Source organism: Scyliorhinus torazame, chromosome 4 (assembly GCF_047496885.1).
Source record: "Scyliorhinus torazame isolate Kashiwa2021f chromosome 4, sScyTor2.1, whole genome shotgun sequence".
NCBI classification, from domain to species: domain Eukaryota; kingdom Metazoa; phylum Chordata; class Chondrichthyes; order Carcharhiniformes; family Scyliorhinidae; genus Scyliorhinus; species Scyliorhinus torazame.
The window spans coordinates 10,243,111-10,262,426 of NC_092710.1; the positions used below are offsets into that span (position 1 = coordinate 10,243,111).

Here is a 19,316-nt window from a genome sequence, read left to right on the forward strand (position 1 = left end):
GAACTGTGTACAGTGACTCCCAGTGTGATACAGAGACAGGAACTGTGCACAGTGACTCCCAGTGTGATACAGAGACAGGAACTGTGCACAGTGACTCCCAGTGTGATACAGAGACCGGAACTGTGCACAGTGACTCCCAGTGTGATACAGAGACAGGAACTGTGCACAGTGACTCCCAGTGTGATACAGAGACCGGAACTGTGCACAGTGACTCCCAGTGTGATACAGAGACCGGGAACTGTGCACAGAGACTCCCAGTGTGATACAGAGACCGGAACTCTGCAGAGTGACTCCCAGTGTGATACAGAGACCGGAACTGTGCACAGTGAGTCCCAGTGTGATACAGAGACAGGAACTGTGCACAGTGACTCCCAGTGTGATACAGAGACAGGAACTGTGCACAGTGACTCCCAGTGTGATACAGAGACCGGAACTGTGCACAGTGACTCCCAGTGTGATACAGAGACAGGAACTGTGCACAGTGACTCCCAGTGTGATACAGAGACCGGAACTGTGCACAGTGACTCCCAGTGTGATACAGAGACCGGAACTGTGCACAGTAACTCCCAGTGTGATACGGAGACAGGAACTGTGCACAGTGACTCCCAGTGTGATACGGAGACAGGAACTGTGCACAGTGACTCCCAGTGTGATACAGAGACCGGAACAGTGCACAGTGACTCCCAGTGTGATACAGAGACCGGAACTGTGCACAGTGACTCCCAGTGTGATACAGAGACTAGAACTGTGCACAGTGACTCCCAGTGTGATACAGAGACCGGAACTGTACACAGTGACTCCCAGTGTGATACAGAGACAGGAACTGTGCACAGTGACTCCCAGTGTGATACAGAGACCGGAACTGTGCACAGTGACTCCCAGTGTGATACAGAGACAGGAACTGTGCACAGTGACTCCCAGTGTGATACAGAGACAGGAACTGTGCACAGTGACTCCCAGTGTGATACAGAGACAGGAACTGTGCACAGTGACTCCCAGTGTGATACAGAGACCGGAACTGTACACAGTGACCCCCAGTGTGATACAGAGACCGGAACTGTACACAGTGACCCCCAGTGTGATACAGAGACCGGAACTGTGCATAGTGACTCACAGTGTGATACAGAGACCGGAACTGTACACAGTGACCCCCAGTGTGATACAGAGACCGGAACTGTGCACAGTGACTCACAGTGTGATACGGAGACCGGAACTTTGCACAGTGACTCCCAGTGTGATACAGAGACCGGAACTGTGCACAGTGACTCCCAGTGTGATACAGAGACTAGAACTGTGCACAGTGACTCCCAGTGTGATACAGAGACAGGAACTGTGCACAGTGACTCCCAGTGTGATACGGAGACAGGAACTGTGCACAGTGACTCCCAGTGTGATACAGAGGCCGGAACTGTGCACCGTAACTCCCAGTGTGATACAGAGACAGGAACTGTGCACAGTGACTCCCAGTGTGATACAGAGACAGGAACTGTGCACAGTGTCTCCCAGTGTGATACAGAGAACGGAACTGTGCACAGTGACTCCCAGTGTGATACAGAGACCGGAACTGTGCACAGTGACTCCCAGTGTGATATGGAGACAGGAACTGTGCACAGTGACTCCCAGTGTGATACAGAGACCGGATCTGTGCACAGTGACTCCAAGTGTGATACAGAGACCGGAACTGTGCACAGTGACTCCCAGTGTGTTACAGAGACCGGAACTGTGCACAGTGACTCCCAGTGTGATACAGAGACTGGAACTGTGCACAGTAACTCCCAGTGTGATACAGAGACCGGAACTGTGCACAGTGACTCCCAGTGTGATACAGAGACAGGAACTGTGCACAGTGACTCCCAGTGTGATACGGAGACCGGAACTGTGCACAGTGACTCCCAGTGTGATACACAGACCGGAACTGTGCACAGTAACTCCCAGTGTGATACGGATACAGGAACTGTGCACAGTGACTCCCAGTGTGATACAGAGACAGGAACTGTGCACAGTGACTCCCAGTCTGATACAGAGACCGGTACTGTGCACAGTGACTCCCAGTGTGATACAGAGACCGGGAACTGTGCACAGAGACTCCCAGTGTGATACAGAGACCGGAACTGTGCACAGTGACTCCCAGTGTGATACAGAGACCGGAACTGTGCACAGTGAGTCCCAGTGTGATACAGAGACAGGAACTGTGCACAGTGACTCCCAGTGTGATACAGAGACAGGAACTGTGCACAGTGACTCCCAGTGTGATACAGAGACCGGAACTGTGCACAGTGACTCCCAGTGTGATACAGAGACAGGAACTGTGCACAGTGACTCCCAGTGTGATACAGAGACCGGAACTGTGCACAGTGACTCCCAGTGTGATACAGAGACAGGAACTGTGCACAGTGACTCCCAGACGTATTCAGTACTTGGCAGAATTCTGTGTGATTAAATTGATTATTGGTTCATTGAGTTGGTGATCATAAGCCAGATATTTATTGTTTACATTTTTAAAAAAAATTATTCTTGTTATTGAACATTTTAAGTTTAGCGTTTTGAATCGAAATCTCAGAACTCCTCGCTCTGTGATTCGAATGATCGCATTGTCGAGAGTCTAACGATTTGTTGAATAGAAGGTCCTGTGTGGTACGATGAGAATTTAGAAATAAATCGCTCCAGGAAAAAGGACCAGTCGAGAGACTGAAAGGTGCAGAAACACAGAGACGCAGAGAGTCAGACTCGCTCTGTCCCTGACCTCTCCGTCCACAACCTCACTGGCCAATTCTCCAGCCTGTGTTTACACCCCAACACCATCAATTCAGCTCATTGGTCACGGAGACAGGAGGGCAACCCACACTACCACACACCGACACACACACCAACACACACTCACACACACCGACACACACTCACACACACCGACACACACTGACACACACCGACACACACTCACACACACCGACACACACTGACACACACTCACACACACCGACACACACTCACACACACCGACACACACTCACATACACACACACACACACACACCGACACACACACCAACACACACACACACACCGACACACACTCACACACACCGACACACACACCAACACACACTCACACACCGACACACACTCACACACACCGACACACACACCAACACACACTCACACACCGACACACACTCACACACACCGACACACACACCAACACACACTCACACACCGACACACACTCACACACACCGACACACACACCAACACACACTCACACACCGACACACACTCACACACACCGACACACACACCAACACACACTCACACACCGACACACACTCACACACATCGACACACACTCACACACCGACACACACTCACACACCGACACACACCGACACACACTGACACACACCGACACACACTCACACACACCGACACACACTGACACACACCGACACACACTCACACACACCGACACACACCGACACACACACCAACACACACTCACACACACTCACACACACCGACACACACTGACACACACTCACACACACCGACACACACTCACACACACCGACACACACTGACACACACACACACACACCGACACACACTCACACACACCGACACACACTCACACACACCGACACTCACACCAACACACACTCACACACACCGACACACACTCACACACACCGACACACACCGACACACACTCACACACACCGACACACACACCAACACACACTCACACACACCGACACACACTCACACACACCGACACACACTGACACACACTCACACACACCGACACACACTCACACACACCGACACACACTCACACACACCGACACACACACACACACCAACACACACTCACACACACCGACACACACTCACACACACCGACACACACTCACACACACCGACACACACTCACTCACCGACACACACACCAACACACACTCACACACACCGACACACACACCAACACACACTCACACACCGACAAACACTCACACACACCGACACACACTCACACACCGACACACACACCGACACACACTCACACACACCGACACACACACCAACACACACACTCACACACCGACACACTCACCAACACACACACACCGACACACACTCACTCACACACCGACACACACTCACACACACCGACACACACTCACACACACCGACACACACCCACACACCGACACACACTCACACACACCGACACACACTCACACACACCGACACACACTCACACACCGACACACTCACCAACACACACTCACACACCGACACACACTCACACACACCTACACACACTCACACACACCGACCCACACTCACACACCGACACACTCACCAACAGACACTCACACACCGACACACACTCACACACACCGACACACACTCACACACACCGACACACACTCACACACCGACACACACCAACACACACTCACACACACCGACACACACACCAACACACACTCACACACTGACACACACTCACACACACCGACACACACTCACACACCGACACACACACCAACACACACTCACACACCGACATACACACCGACACACACTCACACACACCGACACACACACCAACACACACTCACACACCGACACACACTCACACACACACCGACACACACACACACACCGACACACACTCACACACACCGACACACACTCACACACCGACACACACTCACACACACCGACACACACTCACACACACTCACCAACACACACTCACTCACTCACCGACACACACTCACTCACTCACCGACACACACTCACACACACCGACACACACTCACACACACCGACACGCACCCACACACCGACACACACTCACACACCGACACACTCACCAACACACACTCACACACCGACACACACTCACACACACCGACACACGCTCACCCACACCGACACACACTCACACACACCGACACACACTCACACACACCGACACACACACTAACACACACTCCCACACACACTCACACACCGACACACACTCACACACACCGACACACGCTCACCCACACCGACACACACTCACACACACCGACACACACTCACACACACCGACACACACACCAACACACACTCCCACACACTGACACACGCTCACACACACCGACACACACTCACACACCGACACACACACCGACACACACTCACACACACCGTCACACACTCACACACACACCGACACACACTCACACACACCGTCACACACTCACACACACACCGACACACACACCAACACACACACCGACACTCACTTACAAATATTCAATTGCACACACATACATTCACACTCGCACAGTCACACACACTCACTCACTTGCACACCAACACTCACACACACAGTCTCCTGCAGTTAAAGGTACATCCAGTTTCATTCTGATCGATATTCCGCGTCCTTTAGGAGATTCTGCGCTCTGTAAGTGAGGTGCTCGGCTGGAGTTGAGGGAAGTGAAGGCTGGCGGGATCACGTTCACTGGTCGTCCGGGAGGCTGCTGTCCAAGAGCAGTACCGGCTGCAACAGGAACACAGAGAACCGCGTCAGACGGGACAACAAGTTAGAGGGTCAGTACTGAGGGAGTGCTGCACTGTCAGAGGGTCAGTACTGAGGGAGTGCTGCACTGTCAGAGGGTCAGTACTGAGGGAGTGCCGCACTGTCAGAGGGTCAGTACTGAGGGTGTGCTGCACTGTCAGAGGGTCAGTACTGAGGGAGTGCTGCACTGTCAGAGGGTCAGTACTGAGGGAGTGCCGCACTGTCAGAGGGTCAGTACTGAGGGAGTGCTGCACTGTAATAGGGTCAGTACTGAGGGAGTGCTGCACTGTCAGAGGATCAGTACTGAGGGAGTGCTGCACTGTCAGAGGGTCAGTACTATGGGAGTGCTGCACTGTCAGAGGGTCAGTACCGAGGGAGTACCGCACTGTCAGAGGGTCAGTACTGAGGGAGCGCTGCACTATCTGAGGGTCAGCACTGAGGGAGTGCCGCACTGTCAGAGGGTCAGTACCGAGGGAGTGCTGCACTGTCAGAGGGTCAGTACTGAGGAATGCTGCACTGTCAGAGGGTCAGTACTGAGGGAGTGCTGCACTGTCAGAGGGTCAGTACTGAGGGAGTGCTGCACAGTCAGAGGGTCAGTACTGAGGGAGTGCTGCACTATCTGAGGGTCAGCACTGAGGGAGTGCCGCACTGTCAGAGGGTCAGTACCGAGGGAGTGCTGCACTGTCAGAGGGTCAGTACTGAGGGAGTGCTGCACTGTCAGAGGGTCAGTACTGAGGGAGTGCTGCACTGTCAGAGGGTCAGTACTGAGATTTGCTGCACTGTTAGAGGGTCAGTACTGAGGGTGAGCTGCACTGTCAGAGGGTCAGTACTGAGGGAGTGCTGCACTGTCAGAGGGTCAGTACTATGGGAGTGCTGCACTGTCAGAGTGTCAGTACTGAGGGAGTGCCGCACTGTCAGAGGGTCAGTACTGAGGGAGTGCCGCACTGTCAGAGGGTCAGTACTGAGGGAGTGCTGCACTGTCAGAGGGTCAGTACTGAGGGAGTGCCGCACTGTCAGAGGGTCAGGGCTGGGGGAGTGCCGCACTGTCAGAGGGTCAGTACTGAGGGAGTGCTGCGCTGTCAGAGTGTCAGTACTGAGGGAGTGCTGCACTGTCAGAGGGTCAGTACCGAGGGAGTGCTGCACTGTCAGAGGGTCAGTACTGAGGGAGTGCTGCACTGTCAGACGGTCAGTACTGAGGGAGTGCTGCTCTGTCAGAGGGTCAGTACTGTGGGAGTGCTGCATTGTCAGAGGGTCTGTACTGAGGGAGTGCTGCACTGTCAGAGGGTCACTATTGAGGGAGTGCTGCACTGTCAGAGGGTCAGTACTGAGATTTGCTGCACTGTTAGAGGGTCAGTACTGAGGGTGAGCTGCACTGTCAGAGGGTCAGTACTGAGGGAGTGCCTCACTGTCAGAGGGTCAGTACTGAGGGAGTGCTGCACTGTCAGAGGGTCAGTATTGAGGGAGTGCTGCACTGTCAGAGGGTCAGTACTATGGGAGTGCTGCACTGTCAGAGTGTCAGTACTGAGGGAGTGCCGCACTGTCAGAGGGTCAGTACTGAGGGAGTGCCGCACTGTCAGAGGGTCAGTACTGAGGGAGTGCTGCACTGTCAGAGGGTCAGTATTGAGGGAGTGCTGCACTGTCAGAGGGTCAGTACTGGGGGAGTGTCGCACTGTCAGAGGGTCAGTACTGAGGGAGTGCCTCACTGTCAGAGGGTCAGTACTGAGGGAGCGCTGCACTGTCAGAGGGTCAGTACTGAGGGAGTGCCGCACTGTCAGCGGGTCAGTACTGAGGGAGTGCTGCACTGTCTGAGAGTCAGTACTGAGGGAGTGACGCACTGTCAGAGGGTCAGTACTGAGGGATTGCTGCACTGTCAGAGGGTCAGTACTGAGGGAGTGCTGCACTGTCAGAGGGTCAGTACTGAGGGAGTGCCGCACTGTCAGAGGGTCAGTACTGAGGGATTGCTGCACTGTCAGAGGGTCAGTACTGAGGGAGTGCCGCACTGTCAGAGGGTCAGTACTGAGGGAGTGCTGCACTGTCAGAGGGTCAGTACTGAGGGAGTGCCGCACTGTCAGAGGGTCAGTACTGAGGGATTGCTGCACTGTCAGAGGGTCAGTACTGAGGGAGTGCCGCACTGTCAGAGGGTCAGTACTGAGGGAGTGCTGCACTGTCAGAGGGTCAGTACTGAGGGAGTGCCGCACTGTCAGAGGGGGTCAGTACTGAGGAAGTGCTGCACTGTCAGAGGGTCAGTACTGAGGGAGTGCCGCACTGTCAGAGGGTCAGTACTGAGGGAGTGCCGCACTGTCAGAGGGTCAGTACTGAGGGAGTACCGCACTGTCAGAGGGTCAGTACTGAGGGAGTGCCGCACTGTCAGAGGGTCAGTACTGAGGGAGTGCCGCACTGTCAGAGGGTCAGTACTGAGGAATTGCTGCACTGTCAGAGGGTCAGTACTGAGGGAGTGCCGCACTGTCAGAGGGTCAGTACTATGGGAGTGCTGCACTGTCAGAGTGTCAGTACTGAGGGAGTGCCGCACTGTCAGAGGGTCAGTACTGAGGGAGTGCCGCACTGTCAGAGGGTCAGTACTGAGGGAGTGCTGCACTGTCAGAGGGTCAGTACTGAGGGAGTGCCGCACTGTCAGAGGGTCAGTACTATGGGAGTGCTGCACTGTCAGAGTGTCAGTACTGAGGGAGTGCCGCACTGTCAGAGGGTCAGTACTGAGGGAGTGCCGCACTGTCAGAGGGTCAGTACTGAGGGAGTGCTGCACTGTCAGAGGGTCAGTACTGAGGGAGTGCCGCACTGTCAGAGGGTCAGTACTGGGGGAGTGCCGCACTGTCAGAGGGTCAGTACTGAGGGAGTGCTGCGCTGTCAGAGGGTCAGTACTGAGGGAGTGCTGCACTGTCAGAGGGTCAGTACCGAGGGAGTGCTGCACTGTCAGAGGGTCAGTACTGAGGGAGTGCTGCACTGTCAGACGGTCAGTACTGAGGGAGTGCTGCTCTGTCAGAGGGTCAGTACTGAGGGAGTGCTGCACTGTCAGAGGGTCTGTACTGAGGGAGTGCTGCACTGTCAGAGGGTCACTATTGAGGGAGTGCTGCACTGTCAGAGGGTCAGTACTGAGATTTGCTGCACTGTTAGAGGGTCAGTACTGAGGGTGAGCTGCACTGTCAGAGGGTCAGTACTGAGGGAGTGCTGCACTGTCAGAGGGTCAGTACTATGGGAGTGCTGCACTGTCAGAGTGTCAGTACTGAGGGAGTGCCGCACTGTCAGAGGGTCAGTACTGAGGGAGTGCCGCACTGTCAGAGGGTCAGTACTGAGGGAGTGCTGCACTGTCAGAGGGTCAGTATTGAGGGAGTGCTGCACTGTCAGAGGGTCAGTACTGGGGGAGTGCCGCACTGTCAGAGGGTCAGTCCTGAGGGAGTGCCGCACTGTCAGAGGGTCAGTACTGAGGGAGTGCCTCACTGTCAGAGGGTCAGTACTGAGGGAGCGCTGCACTGTCAGAGGGTCAGTACTGAGGGAGTGCCGCACTGTCAGCGGGTCAGTACTGAGGGAGTGCTGCACTGTCTGAGAGTCAGTACTGAGGGAGTGACGCACTGTCAGAGGGTCAGTACTGAGGGATTGCTGCACTGTCAGAGGGTCAGTACTGAGGGAGTGCTGCACTGTCAGAGGGTCAGTACTGAGGGAGTGCCGCACTGTCAGAGGGTCAGTACTGAGGGATTGCAGCACTGTCAGAGGGTCAGTACTGAGGGAGTGCCGCACTGTCAGAGGGTCAGTACTGAGGGAGTGCTGCACTGTCAGAGGGTAATTACTGAGGGAGTGCCGCACTGTCAGAGGGTCAGTACTGAGGGATTGCTGCACTGTCAGAGGGTCAGTACTGAGGGAGTGCCGCACTGTCAGAGGGTCAGTACTGAGGGAGTGCTGCACTGTCAGAGGGTCAGTACTGAGGGAGTGCCGCACTGTCAGAGGGTCAGTACCGAGGGAGTGCTGCACTGTCAGAGGGTCAGTACTGAGGAATGCTGCACTGTCAGAGGGTCAGTACTGAGGGAGTGCTGCACTGTCAGAGGGTCAGTACTGAGGGAGTGCTGCACAGTCAGAGGGTCAGTACTGAGGGAGTGCTGCACTATCTGAGGGTCAGCACTGAGGGAGTGCCGCACTGTCAGAGGGTCAGTACCGAGGGAGTGCTGCACTGTCAGAGGGTCAGTACTGAGGGAGTGCTGCACTGTCAGAGGGTCAGTACTGAGGGAGTGCTGCACTGTCAGAGGGTCAGTATTGAGGGAGTGCTGCACTGTCAGAGGGTCAGTACTGAGATTTGCTGCACTGTTAGAGGGTCAGTACTGAGGGTGAGCTGCACTGTCAGAGGGTCAGTACTGAGGGAGTGCTGCACTGTCAGAGGGTCAGTACTATGGGAGTGCTGCACTGTCAGAGTGTCAGTACTGAGGGAGTGCCGCACTGTCAGAGGGTCAGTACTGAGGGAGTGCCGCACTGTCAGAGGGTCAGTACTGAGGGAGTGCTGCACTGTCAGAGGGTCAGTACTGAGGGAGTGCCGCACTGTCAGAGGGTCAGTGCTGGGGGAGTGCCGCACTGTCAGAGGGTCAGTACTGAGGGAGTGCCGCACTGTCAGAGGGTCAGTACTGAGGGAGTGCTGCACTGTCAGAGGGTCAGTACTGAGGGAGTGCCGCACTGTCAGAGGGTCAGTACTATGGGAGTGCTGCACTGTCAGAGTGTCAGTACTGAGGGAGTGCCGCACTGTCAGAGGGTCAGTACTGAGGGAGTGCCGCACTGTCAGAGGGTCAGTACTGAGGGAGTGCTGCACTGTCAGAGGGTCAGTACTGAGGGAGTGCCGCACTGTCAGAGGGTCAGTACTGGGGGAGTGCCGCACTGTCAGAGGGTCAGTACTGAGGGAGTGCTGCGCTGTCAGAGGGTCAGTACTGAGGGAGTGCTGCACTGTCAGAGGGTCAGTACCGAGGGAGTGCTGCACTGTCAGAGGGTCAGTACTGAGGGAGTGCTGCACTGTCAGACGGTCAGTACTGAGGGAGTGCTGCTCTGTCAGAGGGTCAGTACTGAGGGAGTGCTGCACTGTCAGAGGGTCTGTACTGAGGGAGTGCTGCACTGTCAGAGGGTCACTATTGAGGGAGTGCTGCACTGTCAGAGGGTCAGTACTGAGATTTGCTGCACTGTTAGAGGGTCAGTACTGAGGGTGAGCTGCACTGTCAGAGGGTCAGTACTGAGGGAGTGCTGCACTGTCAGAGGGTCAGTACTATGGGAGTGCTGCACTGTCAGAGTGTCAGTACTGAGGGAGTGCCGCACTGTCAGAGGGTCAGTACTGAGGGAGTGCCGCACTGTCAGAGGGTCAGTACTGAGGGAGTGCTGCACTGTCAGAGGGTCAGTATTGAGGGAGTGCTGCACTGTCAGAGGGTCAGTACTGGGGGAGTGCCGCACTGTCAGAGGGTCAGTCCTGAGGGAGTGCCGCACTGTCAGAGGGTCAGTACTGAGGGAGTGCCTCACTGTCAGAGGGTCAGTACTGAGGGAGCGCTGCACTGTCAGAGGGTCAGTACTGAGGGAGTGCCGCACTGTCAGCGGGTCAGTACTGAGGGAGTGCTGCACTGTCTGAGAGTCAGTACTGAGGGAGTGACGCACTGTCAGAGGGTCAGTACTGAGGGATTGCTGCACTGTCAGAGGGTCAGTACTGAGGGAGTGCTGCACTGTCAGAGGGTCAGTACTGAGGGAGTGCCGCACTGTCAGAGGGTCAGTACTGAGGGATTGCAGCACTGTCAGAGGGTCAGTACTGAGGGAGTGCCGCACTGTCAGAGGGTCAGTACTGAGGGAGTGCTGCACTGTCAGAGGGTAATTACTGAGGGAGTGCCGCACTGTCAGAGGGTCAGTACTGAGGGATTGCTGCACTGTCAGAGGGTCAGTACTGAGGGAGTGCCGCACTGTCAGAGGGTCAGTACTGAGGGAGTGCTGCACTGTCAGAGGGTCAGTACTGAGGGAGTGCCGCACTGTCAGAGGGTCAGTACCGAGGGAGTGCTGCACTGTCAGAGGGTCAGTACTGAGGAATGCTGCACTGTCAGAGGGTCAGTACTGAGGGAGTGCTGCACTGTCAGAGGGTCAGTACTGAGGGAGTGCTGCACAGTCAGAGGGTCAGTACTGAGGGAGTGCTGCACTATCTGAGGGTCAGCACTGAGGGAGTGCCGCACTGTCAGAGGGTCAGTACCGAGGGAGTGCTGCACTGTCAGAGGGTCAGTACTGAGGGAGTGCTGCACTGTCAGAGGGTCAGTACTGAGGGAGTGCTGCACTGTCAGAGGGTCAGTATTGAGGGAGTGCTGCACTGTCAGAGGGTCAGTACTGAGATTTGCTGCACTGTTAGAGGGTCAGTACTGAGGGTGAGCTGCACTGTCAGAGGGTCAGTACTGAGGGAGTGCTGCACTGTCAGAGGGTCAGTACTATGGGAGTGCTGCACTGTCAGAGTGTCAGTACTGAGGGAGTGCCGCACTGTCAGAGGGTCAGTACTGAGGGAGTGCCGCACTGTCAGAGGGTCAGTACTGAGGGAGTGCTGCACTGTCAGAGGGTCAGTACTGAGGGAGTGCCGCACTGTCAGAGGGTCAGTGCTGGGGGAGTGCCGCACTGTCAGAGGGTCAGTACTGAGGGAGTGCTGCGCTGTCAGAGGGTCAGTACTGAGGGAGTGCTGCACTGTCAGAGGGTCAGTACCGAGGGAGTGCTGCACTGTCAGAGGGTCAGTACTGAGGGAGTGCTGCACTGTCAGACGGTCAGTACTGAGGGAGTGCTGCTCTGTCAGAGGGTCAGTACTGTGGGAGTGCTGCATTGTCAGAGGGTCTGTACTGAGGGAGTGCTGCACTGTCAGAGGGTCACTATTGAGGGAGTGCTGCACTGTCAGAGGGTCAGTACTGAGATTTGCTGCACTGTTAGAGGGTCAGTACTGAGGGTGAGCTGCACTGTCAGAGGGTCAGTACTGAGGGAGTGCTGCACTGTCAGAGGGTCAGTACTATGGGAGTGCTGCACTGTCAGAGTGTCAGTACTGAGGGAGTGCCGCACTGTCAGAGGGTCAGTACTGAGGGAGTGCCGCACTGTCAGAGGGTCAGTACTGAGGGAGTGCTGCACTGTCAGAGGGTCAGTATTGAGGGAGTGCTGCACTGTCAGAGGGTCAGTACTGGGGGAGTGCCGCACTGTCAGAGGGTGAGTCCTGAGGGAGTGCCGCACTGTCAGAGGGTCAGTACTGAGGGAGTGCCTCACTGTCAGAGGGTCAGTACTGAGGGAGCGCTGCACTGTCAGAGGGTCAGTACTGAGGGAGTGCTGCACTGTCAGAGGGTCAGTACTGAGGGAGTGCCGCACTGTCAGCGGGTCAGTACTGAGGGAGTGCTGCACTGTCTGAGAGTCAGTACTGAGGGAGTGACGCACTGTCAGAGGGTCAGTACTGAGGGATTGCTGCACTGTCAGAGGGTCAGTACTGAGGGAGTGCTGCACTGTCAGAGGGTCAGTACTGAGGGAGTGCCGCACTGTCAGAGGGTCAGTACTGAGGGATTGCTGCACTGTCAGAGGGTCAGTACTGAGGGAGTGCCGCACTGTCAGAGGGTCAGTACTGAGGGAGTGCTGCACTGTCAGAGGGTCAGTACTGAGGGAGTGCCGCACTGTCAGAGGGTCAGTACTGAGGGATTGCTGCACTGTCAGAGGGTCAGTACTGAGGGAGTGCCGCACTGTCAGAGGGTCAGTACTGAGGGAGTGCTGCACTGTCAGAGGGTCAGTACTGAGGGAGTGCCGCACTGTCAGAGGGGGTCAGTACTGAGGAAGTGCTGCACTGTCAGAGGGTCAGTACTGAGGGAGTGCCGCACTGTCAGAGGGTCAGTACTGAGGGAGTGCCGCACTGTCAGAGGGTCAGTACTGAGGGAGTACCGCACTGTCAGAGGGTCAGTACTGAGGGAGTGCCGCACTGTCAGAGGGTCAGTACTGAGGGAGTGCCGCACTGTCAGAGGGTCAGTACTGAGGAATTGCTGCACTGTCAGAGGGTCAGTACTGAGGGAGTGCCGCACTGTCAGAGGGTCAGTACTATGGGAGTGCTGCACTGTCAGAGTGTCAGTACTGAGGGAGTGCCGCACTGTCAGAGGGTCAGTACTGAGGGAGTGCCGCACTGTCAGAGGGTCAGTACTGAGGGAGTGCTGCACTGTCAGAGGGTCAGTACTGAGGGAGTGCCGCACTGTCAGAGGGTCAGTACTATGGGAGTGCTGCACTGTCAGAGTGTCAGTACTGAGGGAGTGCCGCACTGTCAGAGGGTCAGTACTGAGGGAGTGCCGCACTGTCAGAGGGTCAGTACTGAGGGAGTGCTGCACTGTCAGAGGGTCAGTACTGAGGGAGTGCCGCACTGTCAGAGGGTCAGTACTGGGGGAGTGCCGCACTGTCAGAGGGTCAGTACTGAGGGAGTGCTGCGCTGTCAGAGGGTCAGTACTGAGGGAGTGCTGCACTGTCAGAGGGTCAGTACCGAGGGAGTGCTGCACTGTCAGAGGGTCAGTACTGAGGGAGTGCTGCACTGTCAGACGGTCAGTACTGAGGGAGTGCTGCTCTGTCAGAGGGTCAGTACTATGGGAGTGCTGCACTGTCAGAGTGTCAGTACTGAGGGAGTGCCGCACTGTCAGAGGGTCAGTACTGAGGGAGTGCCGCACTGTCAGAGGGTCAGTACTGAGGGAGTGCTGCACTGTCAGAGGGTCAGTATTGAGGGAGTGCTGCACTGTCAGAGGGTCAGTACTGGGGGAGTGCCGCACTGTCAGAGGGTCAGTCCTGAGGGAGTGCCGCACTGTCAGAGGGTCAGTACTGAGGGAGTGCCTCACTGTCAGAGGGTCAGTACTGAGGGAGCGCTGCACTGTCAGAGGGTCAGTACTGAGGGAGTGCCGCACTGTCAGCGGGTCAGTACTGAGGGAGTGCTGCACTGTCTGAGAGTCAGTACTGAGGGAGTGACGCACTGTCAGAGGGTCAGTACTGAGGGATTGCTGCACTGTCAGAGGGTCAGTACTGAGGGAGTGCTGCACTGTCAGAGGGTCAGTACTAAGGGAGTGCCGCACTGTCAGAGGGTCAGTACTGAGGGATTGCAGCACTGTCAGAGGGTCAGTACTGAGGGAGTGCCGCACTGTCAGAGGGTCAGTACTGAGGGAGTGCTGCACTGTCAGAGGGTCAGTACTGAGGGAGTGCCGCACTGTCAGAGGGTCAGTACTGAGGGATTGCTGCACTGTCAGAGGGTCAGTACTGAGGGAGTGCCGCACTGTCAGAGGGTCAGTACTGAGGGAGTGCTGCACTGTCAGAGGGTCAGTACTGAGGGAGTGCCGCACTGTCAGAGGGTCAGTACCGAGGGAGTGCTGCACTGTCAGAGGGTCAGTACTGAGGAATGCTGCACTGTCAGAGGGTCAGTACTGAGGGAGTGCTGCACTGTCAGAGGGTCAGTACTGAGGGAGTGCTGCACAGTCAGAGGGTCAGTACTGAGGGAGTGCTGCACTATCTGAGGGTCAGCACTGAGGGAGAGCCGCACTGTCAGAGGGTCAGTGCTGGGGGAGTGCCGCACTATCAGAGGGTCAGTACTGAGGGAGTGCTGCGCTGTCAGAGGGTCAGTACTGAGGGAGTGCTGCACTGTCAGAGGGTCAGTACCGAGGGAGTGCTGCACTGTCAGAGGGTCAGTACTGAGGGAGTGCTGCACTGTCAGACGGTCAGTACTGAGGGAGTGCTGCTCTGTCAGAGGGTCAGTACTGTGGGAGTGCTGCATTGTCAGAGGGTCTGTACTGAGGGAGTGCTGCACTGTCAGAGGGTCACTATTGAGGGAGTGCTGCACTGTCAGAGGGTCAGTACTGAGATTTGCTGCACTGTTAGAGGGTCAGTACTGAGGGTGAGCTGCACTGTCAGAGGGTCAGTACTGAGGGAGTGCTGCACTGTCAGAGGGTCAGTACTATGGGAGTGCTGCACTGTCAGAGTGTCAGTACTGAGGGAGTGCCGCACTGTCAGAGGGTCAGTACTGAGGGAGTGCCGCACTGTCAGAGGGTCAGTACTGAGGGAGTGCTGCACTGTCAGAGGGTCAGTATTGAGGGAGTGCTGCACTGTCAGAGGGTCAGTACAGGGGGAGTGCCGCACTGTCAGAGGGTGAGTCCTGAGGGAGTGCCGCACTGTCAGAGGGTCAGTACTGAGGGAGTGCCTCACTGTCAGAGGGTCAGTACTGAGGGAGCGCTGCACTGTCAGAGGGTCAGTACTGAGGGAGTGCCGCACTGTCAGCGGGTCAGTACTGAGGGAGTGCTGCACTGTCTGAGAGTCAGTACTGAGGGAGTGACGCACTGTCAGAGGGTCAGTACTGAGGGATTGCTGCACTGTCAGAGGGTCAGTACTGAGGGAGTGCTGCACTGTCAGAGGGTCAGTACTGAGGGAGTGCCGCACTGTCAGAGGGTCAGTACTGAGGGATTGCTGCACTGTCAGAGGGTCAGTACTGAGGGAGTGCCGCACTGTCAGAGGGTCAGTACTGAGGGAGTGCTGCACTGTCAGAGGGTCAGTACTGAGGGAGTGCCGCACTGTCAGAGGGTCAGTACTGAGGGATTGCTGCACTGTCAGAGGGTCAGTACTGAGGGAGTGCCGCACTGTCAGAGGGTCAGTACTGAGGGAGTACCGCACTGTCAGAGGGTCAGTACTGAGGGAGTGCCGCACTGTCAGAGGGTCAGTACTGAGGGAGTGCCGCACTGTCAGAGGGTCAGTACTGAGGAATTGCTGCACTGTCAGAGGGTCAGTACTGAGGGAGTGCCGCACTGTCAGAGGGTCAGTACTATGGGAGTGCTGCACTGTCAGAGTGTCAGTACTGAGGGAGTGCCGCACTGTCAGAGGGTCAGTACTGAGGGAGTGCCGCACTGTCATAGGGTCAGTACTGAGGGAGTGCTGCACTGTCAGAGGGTCAGTACTGAGGGAGTGCCGCACTGTCAGAGGGTCAGTACTATGGGAGTGCTGCACTGTCAGAGTGTCAGTACTGAGGGAGTGCCGCACTGTCAGAGGGTCAGTACTGAGGGAGTGCCGCACTGTCAGAGGGTCAGTATTGAGGGAGTGCTGCACTGTCAGAGGGTCAGTACTGAGGGAGTGCCGCACTGTCAGAGGGTCAGTACTGGGGGAGTGCCGCACTGTCAGAGGGTCAGTACTGAGGGAGTGCTGCGCTGTCAGAGGGTCAGTACTGAGGGAGTGCCGCACTGTCAGAGGGTCAGTACTGAGGGAGTGCTGCACTGTCAGAGTGTCAGTACCGAGGGAGTGCTGCACTGTCAGAGGGTCAGTACTGAGGGAGTGCTGCACTGTCAGACGGTCAGTACTGAGGGAGTGCTGCTCTGTCAGAGGGTCAGTACTGTGGGAGTGCTGCATTGTCAGAGGGTGTGTACTGAGGGAGTGCTGCACTGTCAGAGGGTCACTATTGAGGGAGTGCTGCACTGTCAGAGGGTCAGTACTGAGATTTGCTGCACTGTTAGAGGGTCAGTACTGAGGGTGAGCTGCACTGTCAGAGGGTCAGTACTGAGGGAGTGCTGCACTGTCAGAGGGTCAGTACTATGGGAGTGCTGCACTGTCAGAGTGTCAGTACTGAGGGAGTGCCGCACTGTCAGAGGGTCAGTACTGAGGGAGTGCCGCACTGTCAGAGGGTCAGTACTGAGGGAGTGCTGCACTGTCAGAGGGTCAGTATTGAGGGAGTGCTGCACTGTCAGAGGGTGAGTCCTGAGGGAGTGCCGCACTGTCAGAGGGTCAGTACTGAGGGAGTGCCTCACTGTCAGAGGGTCAGTACTGAGGGAGCGCTGCACTGTCAGAGGGTCAGTACTGAGGGAGTGCTGCACTGTCAGAGGGTCAGTACTGAGGGAGTGCCGCACTGTCAGCGGGTCAGTACTGAGGGAGTGCTGCACTGTCTGAGAGTCAGTACTGAGGGAGTGACGCACTGTCAGAGGGTCAGTACTGAGGGATTGCTGCACTGTCAGAGGGTCAGTACTGAGGGAGTGCTGCACTGTCAGAGGGTCAGTACTGAGGGAGTGCCGCACTGTCAGAGGGTCAGTACTGAGGGATTGCTGCACTGTCAGAGGGTCAGTACTGAGGGAGTGCCGCACTGTCAGAGGGTCAGTACTGAGGGAGTGCTGCACTGTCAGAGGGTCAGTACTGAGGGAGTGCCGCACTGTCAGAGGGTCAGTACTGAGGGATTGCTGCACTGTCAGAGGGTCAGTACTGAGGGAGTGCCGCACTGTCAGAGGGTCAGTACTGAGGGAGTGCTGCACTGTCAGAGGGTCAGTACTGAGGGAGTGCCGCACTGTCAGAGGGGGTCAGTACTGAGGAAGTGCTGCACTGTCAGAGGGTCAGTACTGAGGGAGTGCCGCACTGTCAGAGGGTCAGTACTGAGGGAGTGCCGCACTGTCAGAGGGTCAGTACTGAGGGAGTACCGCACTGTCAGAGGGTCAGTACTGAGGGAGTGCCGCACTGTCAGAGGGTCAGTACTGAGGGAGTGCCGCACTGTCAGAGGGTCAGTACTGAGGAATTGCTGCACTGTCAGAGGGTCAGTACTGAGGGAGTGCCGCACTGTCAGAGGTTCAGTACTATGGGAGTGCTGCACTGTCAGAGTGTCAGTACTGAGGGAGTGCCGCACTGTCAGAGGGTCAGTACTGAGGGAGTGCCGCACTGTCAGAGGGTCAGTACTGAGGGATTGCTGCACTGTCAGAGGGTCAGTACTGAGGGAGTGCCGCACTGTCAGAGGGTCAGTACTGAGGGAGTGCTGCACTGTCAGAGGGTCAGTACTGAGGGAGTGCCGCACTGTCAGAGGGTCAGTACTGAGGGATTGCTGCACTGTCAGAGGGTCAGTACTGAGGGAGTGCCGCACTGTCAGAGGGTCAGTACTGAGGGAGTACCGCACTGTCAGAGGGTCAGTACTGAGGGAGTGCCGCACTGTCAGAGGGTCAGTACTGAGGGAGTGCCGCACTGTCAGAGGGTCAGTACTGAGGAATTGCTGCACTGTCAGAGGGTCAGTACTGAGGGAGTGCCGCACTGTCAGAGGGTCAGTACTATGGGAGTGCTGCACTGTCAGAGTGTCAGTACTGAGGGAGTGCCGCACTGTCAGAGGGTCAGTACTGAGGGAGTGCCGCACTGTCATAGGGTCAGTACTGAGGGAGTGCTGCACTGTCAGAGGGTCAGTACTGAGGGAGTGCCGCACTGTCAGAGGGTCAGTACTATGGGAGTGCTGCACTGTCAGAGTGTCAGTACTGAGGGAGTGCCGCACTGTCAGAGGGTCAGTACTGAGGGAGTGCCGCACTGTCAGAGGGTCAGTATTGAGGGAGTGCTGCACTGTCAGAGGGTCAGTACTGAGGGAGTGCCGCACTGTCAGAGGGTCAGTACTGGGGGAGTGCCGCACTGTCAGAGGGTCAGTACTGAGGGAGTGCTGCGCTGTCAGAGGGTCAGTACTGAGGGAGTGCCGCACTGTCAGAGGGTCAGTACTGAGGGAGTGCTGCACTGTCAGAGTGTCAGTACCGAGGGAGTGCTGCACTGTCAGAGGGTCAGTACTGAGGGAGTGCTGCACTGTCAGACGGTCAGTACTGAGGGAGTGCTGCTCTGTCAGAGGGTCAGTACTGTGGGAGTGCTGCATTGTCAGAGGGTCTGTACTGAGGGAGTGCTGCACTGTCAGAGGGTCACTATTGAGGGAGTGCTGCACTGTCAGAGGGTCAGTACTGAGATTTGCTGCACTGTTAGAGGGTCAGTACTGAGGGTGAGCTGCA

The 19,316-nt window shown here is 56.4% G+C and overlaps 1 protein-coding gene across 1 annotated transcript in view; it reads right to left on the reverse strand.

Annotated features, from left to right (window-relative positions):
* Positions 1–2,461: 2,461 nt before the first annotated feature.
* The window catches only part of LOC140410116 (membrane-spanning 4-domains subfamily A member 15-like), a 44,405-nt gene continuing 27,550 nt past the window's right edge, over positions 2,462–19,316 (reverse strand). The window contains exon 5 of the mRNA XM_072498057.1: positions 2,462–5,556. Within this exon, the coding sequence (XP_072354158.1) occupies positions 5,515–5,556 (42 nt within the window). The 3' untranslated portion in view covers positions 2,462–5,514. The remainder of the gene's footprint in view (positions 5,557–19,316) is intronic.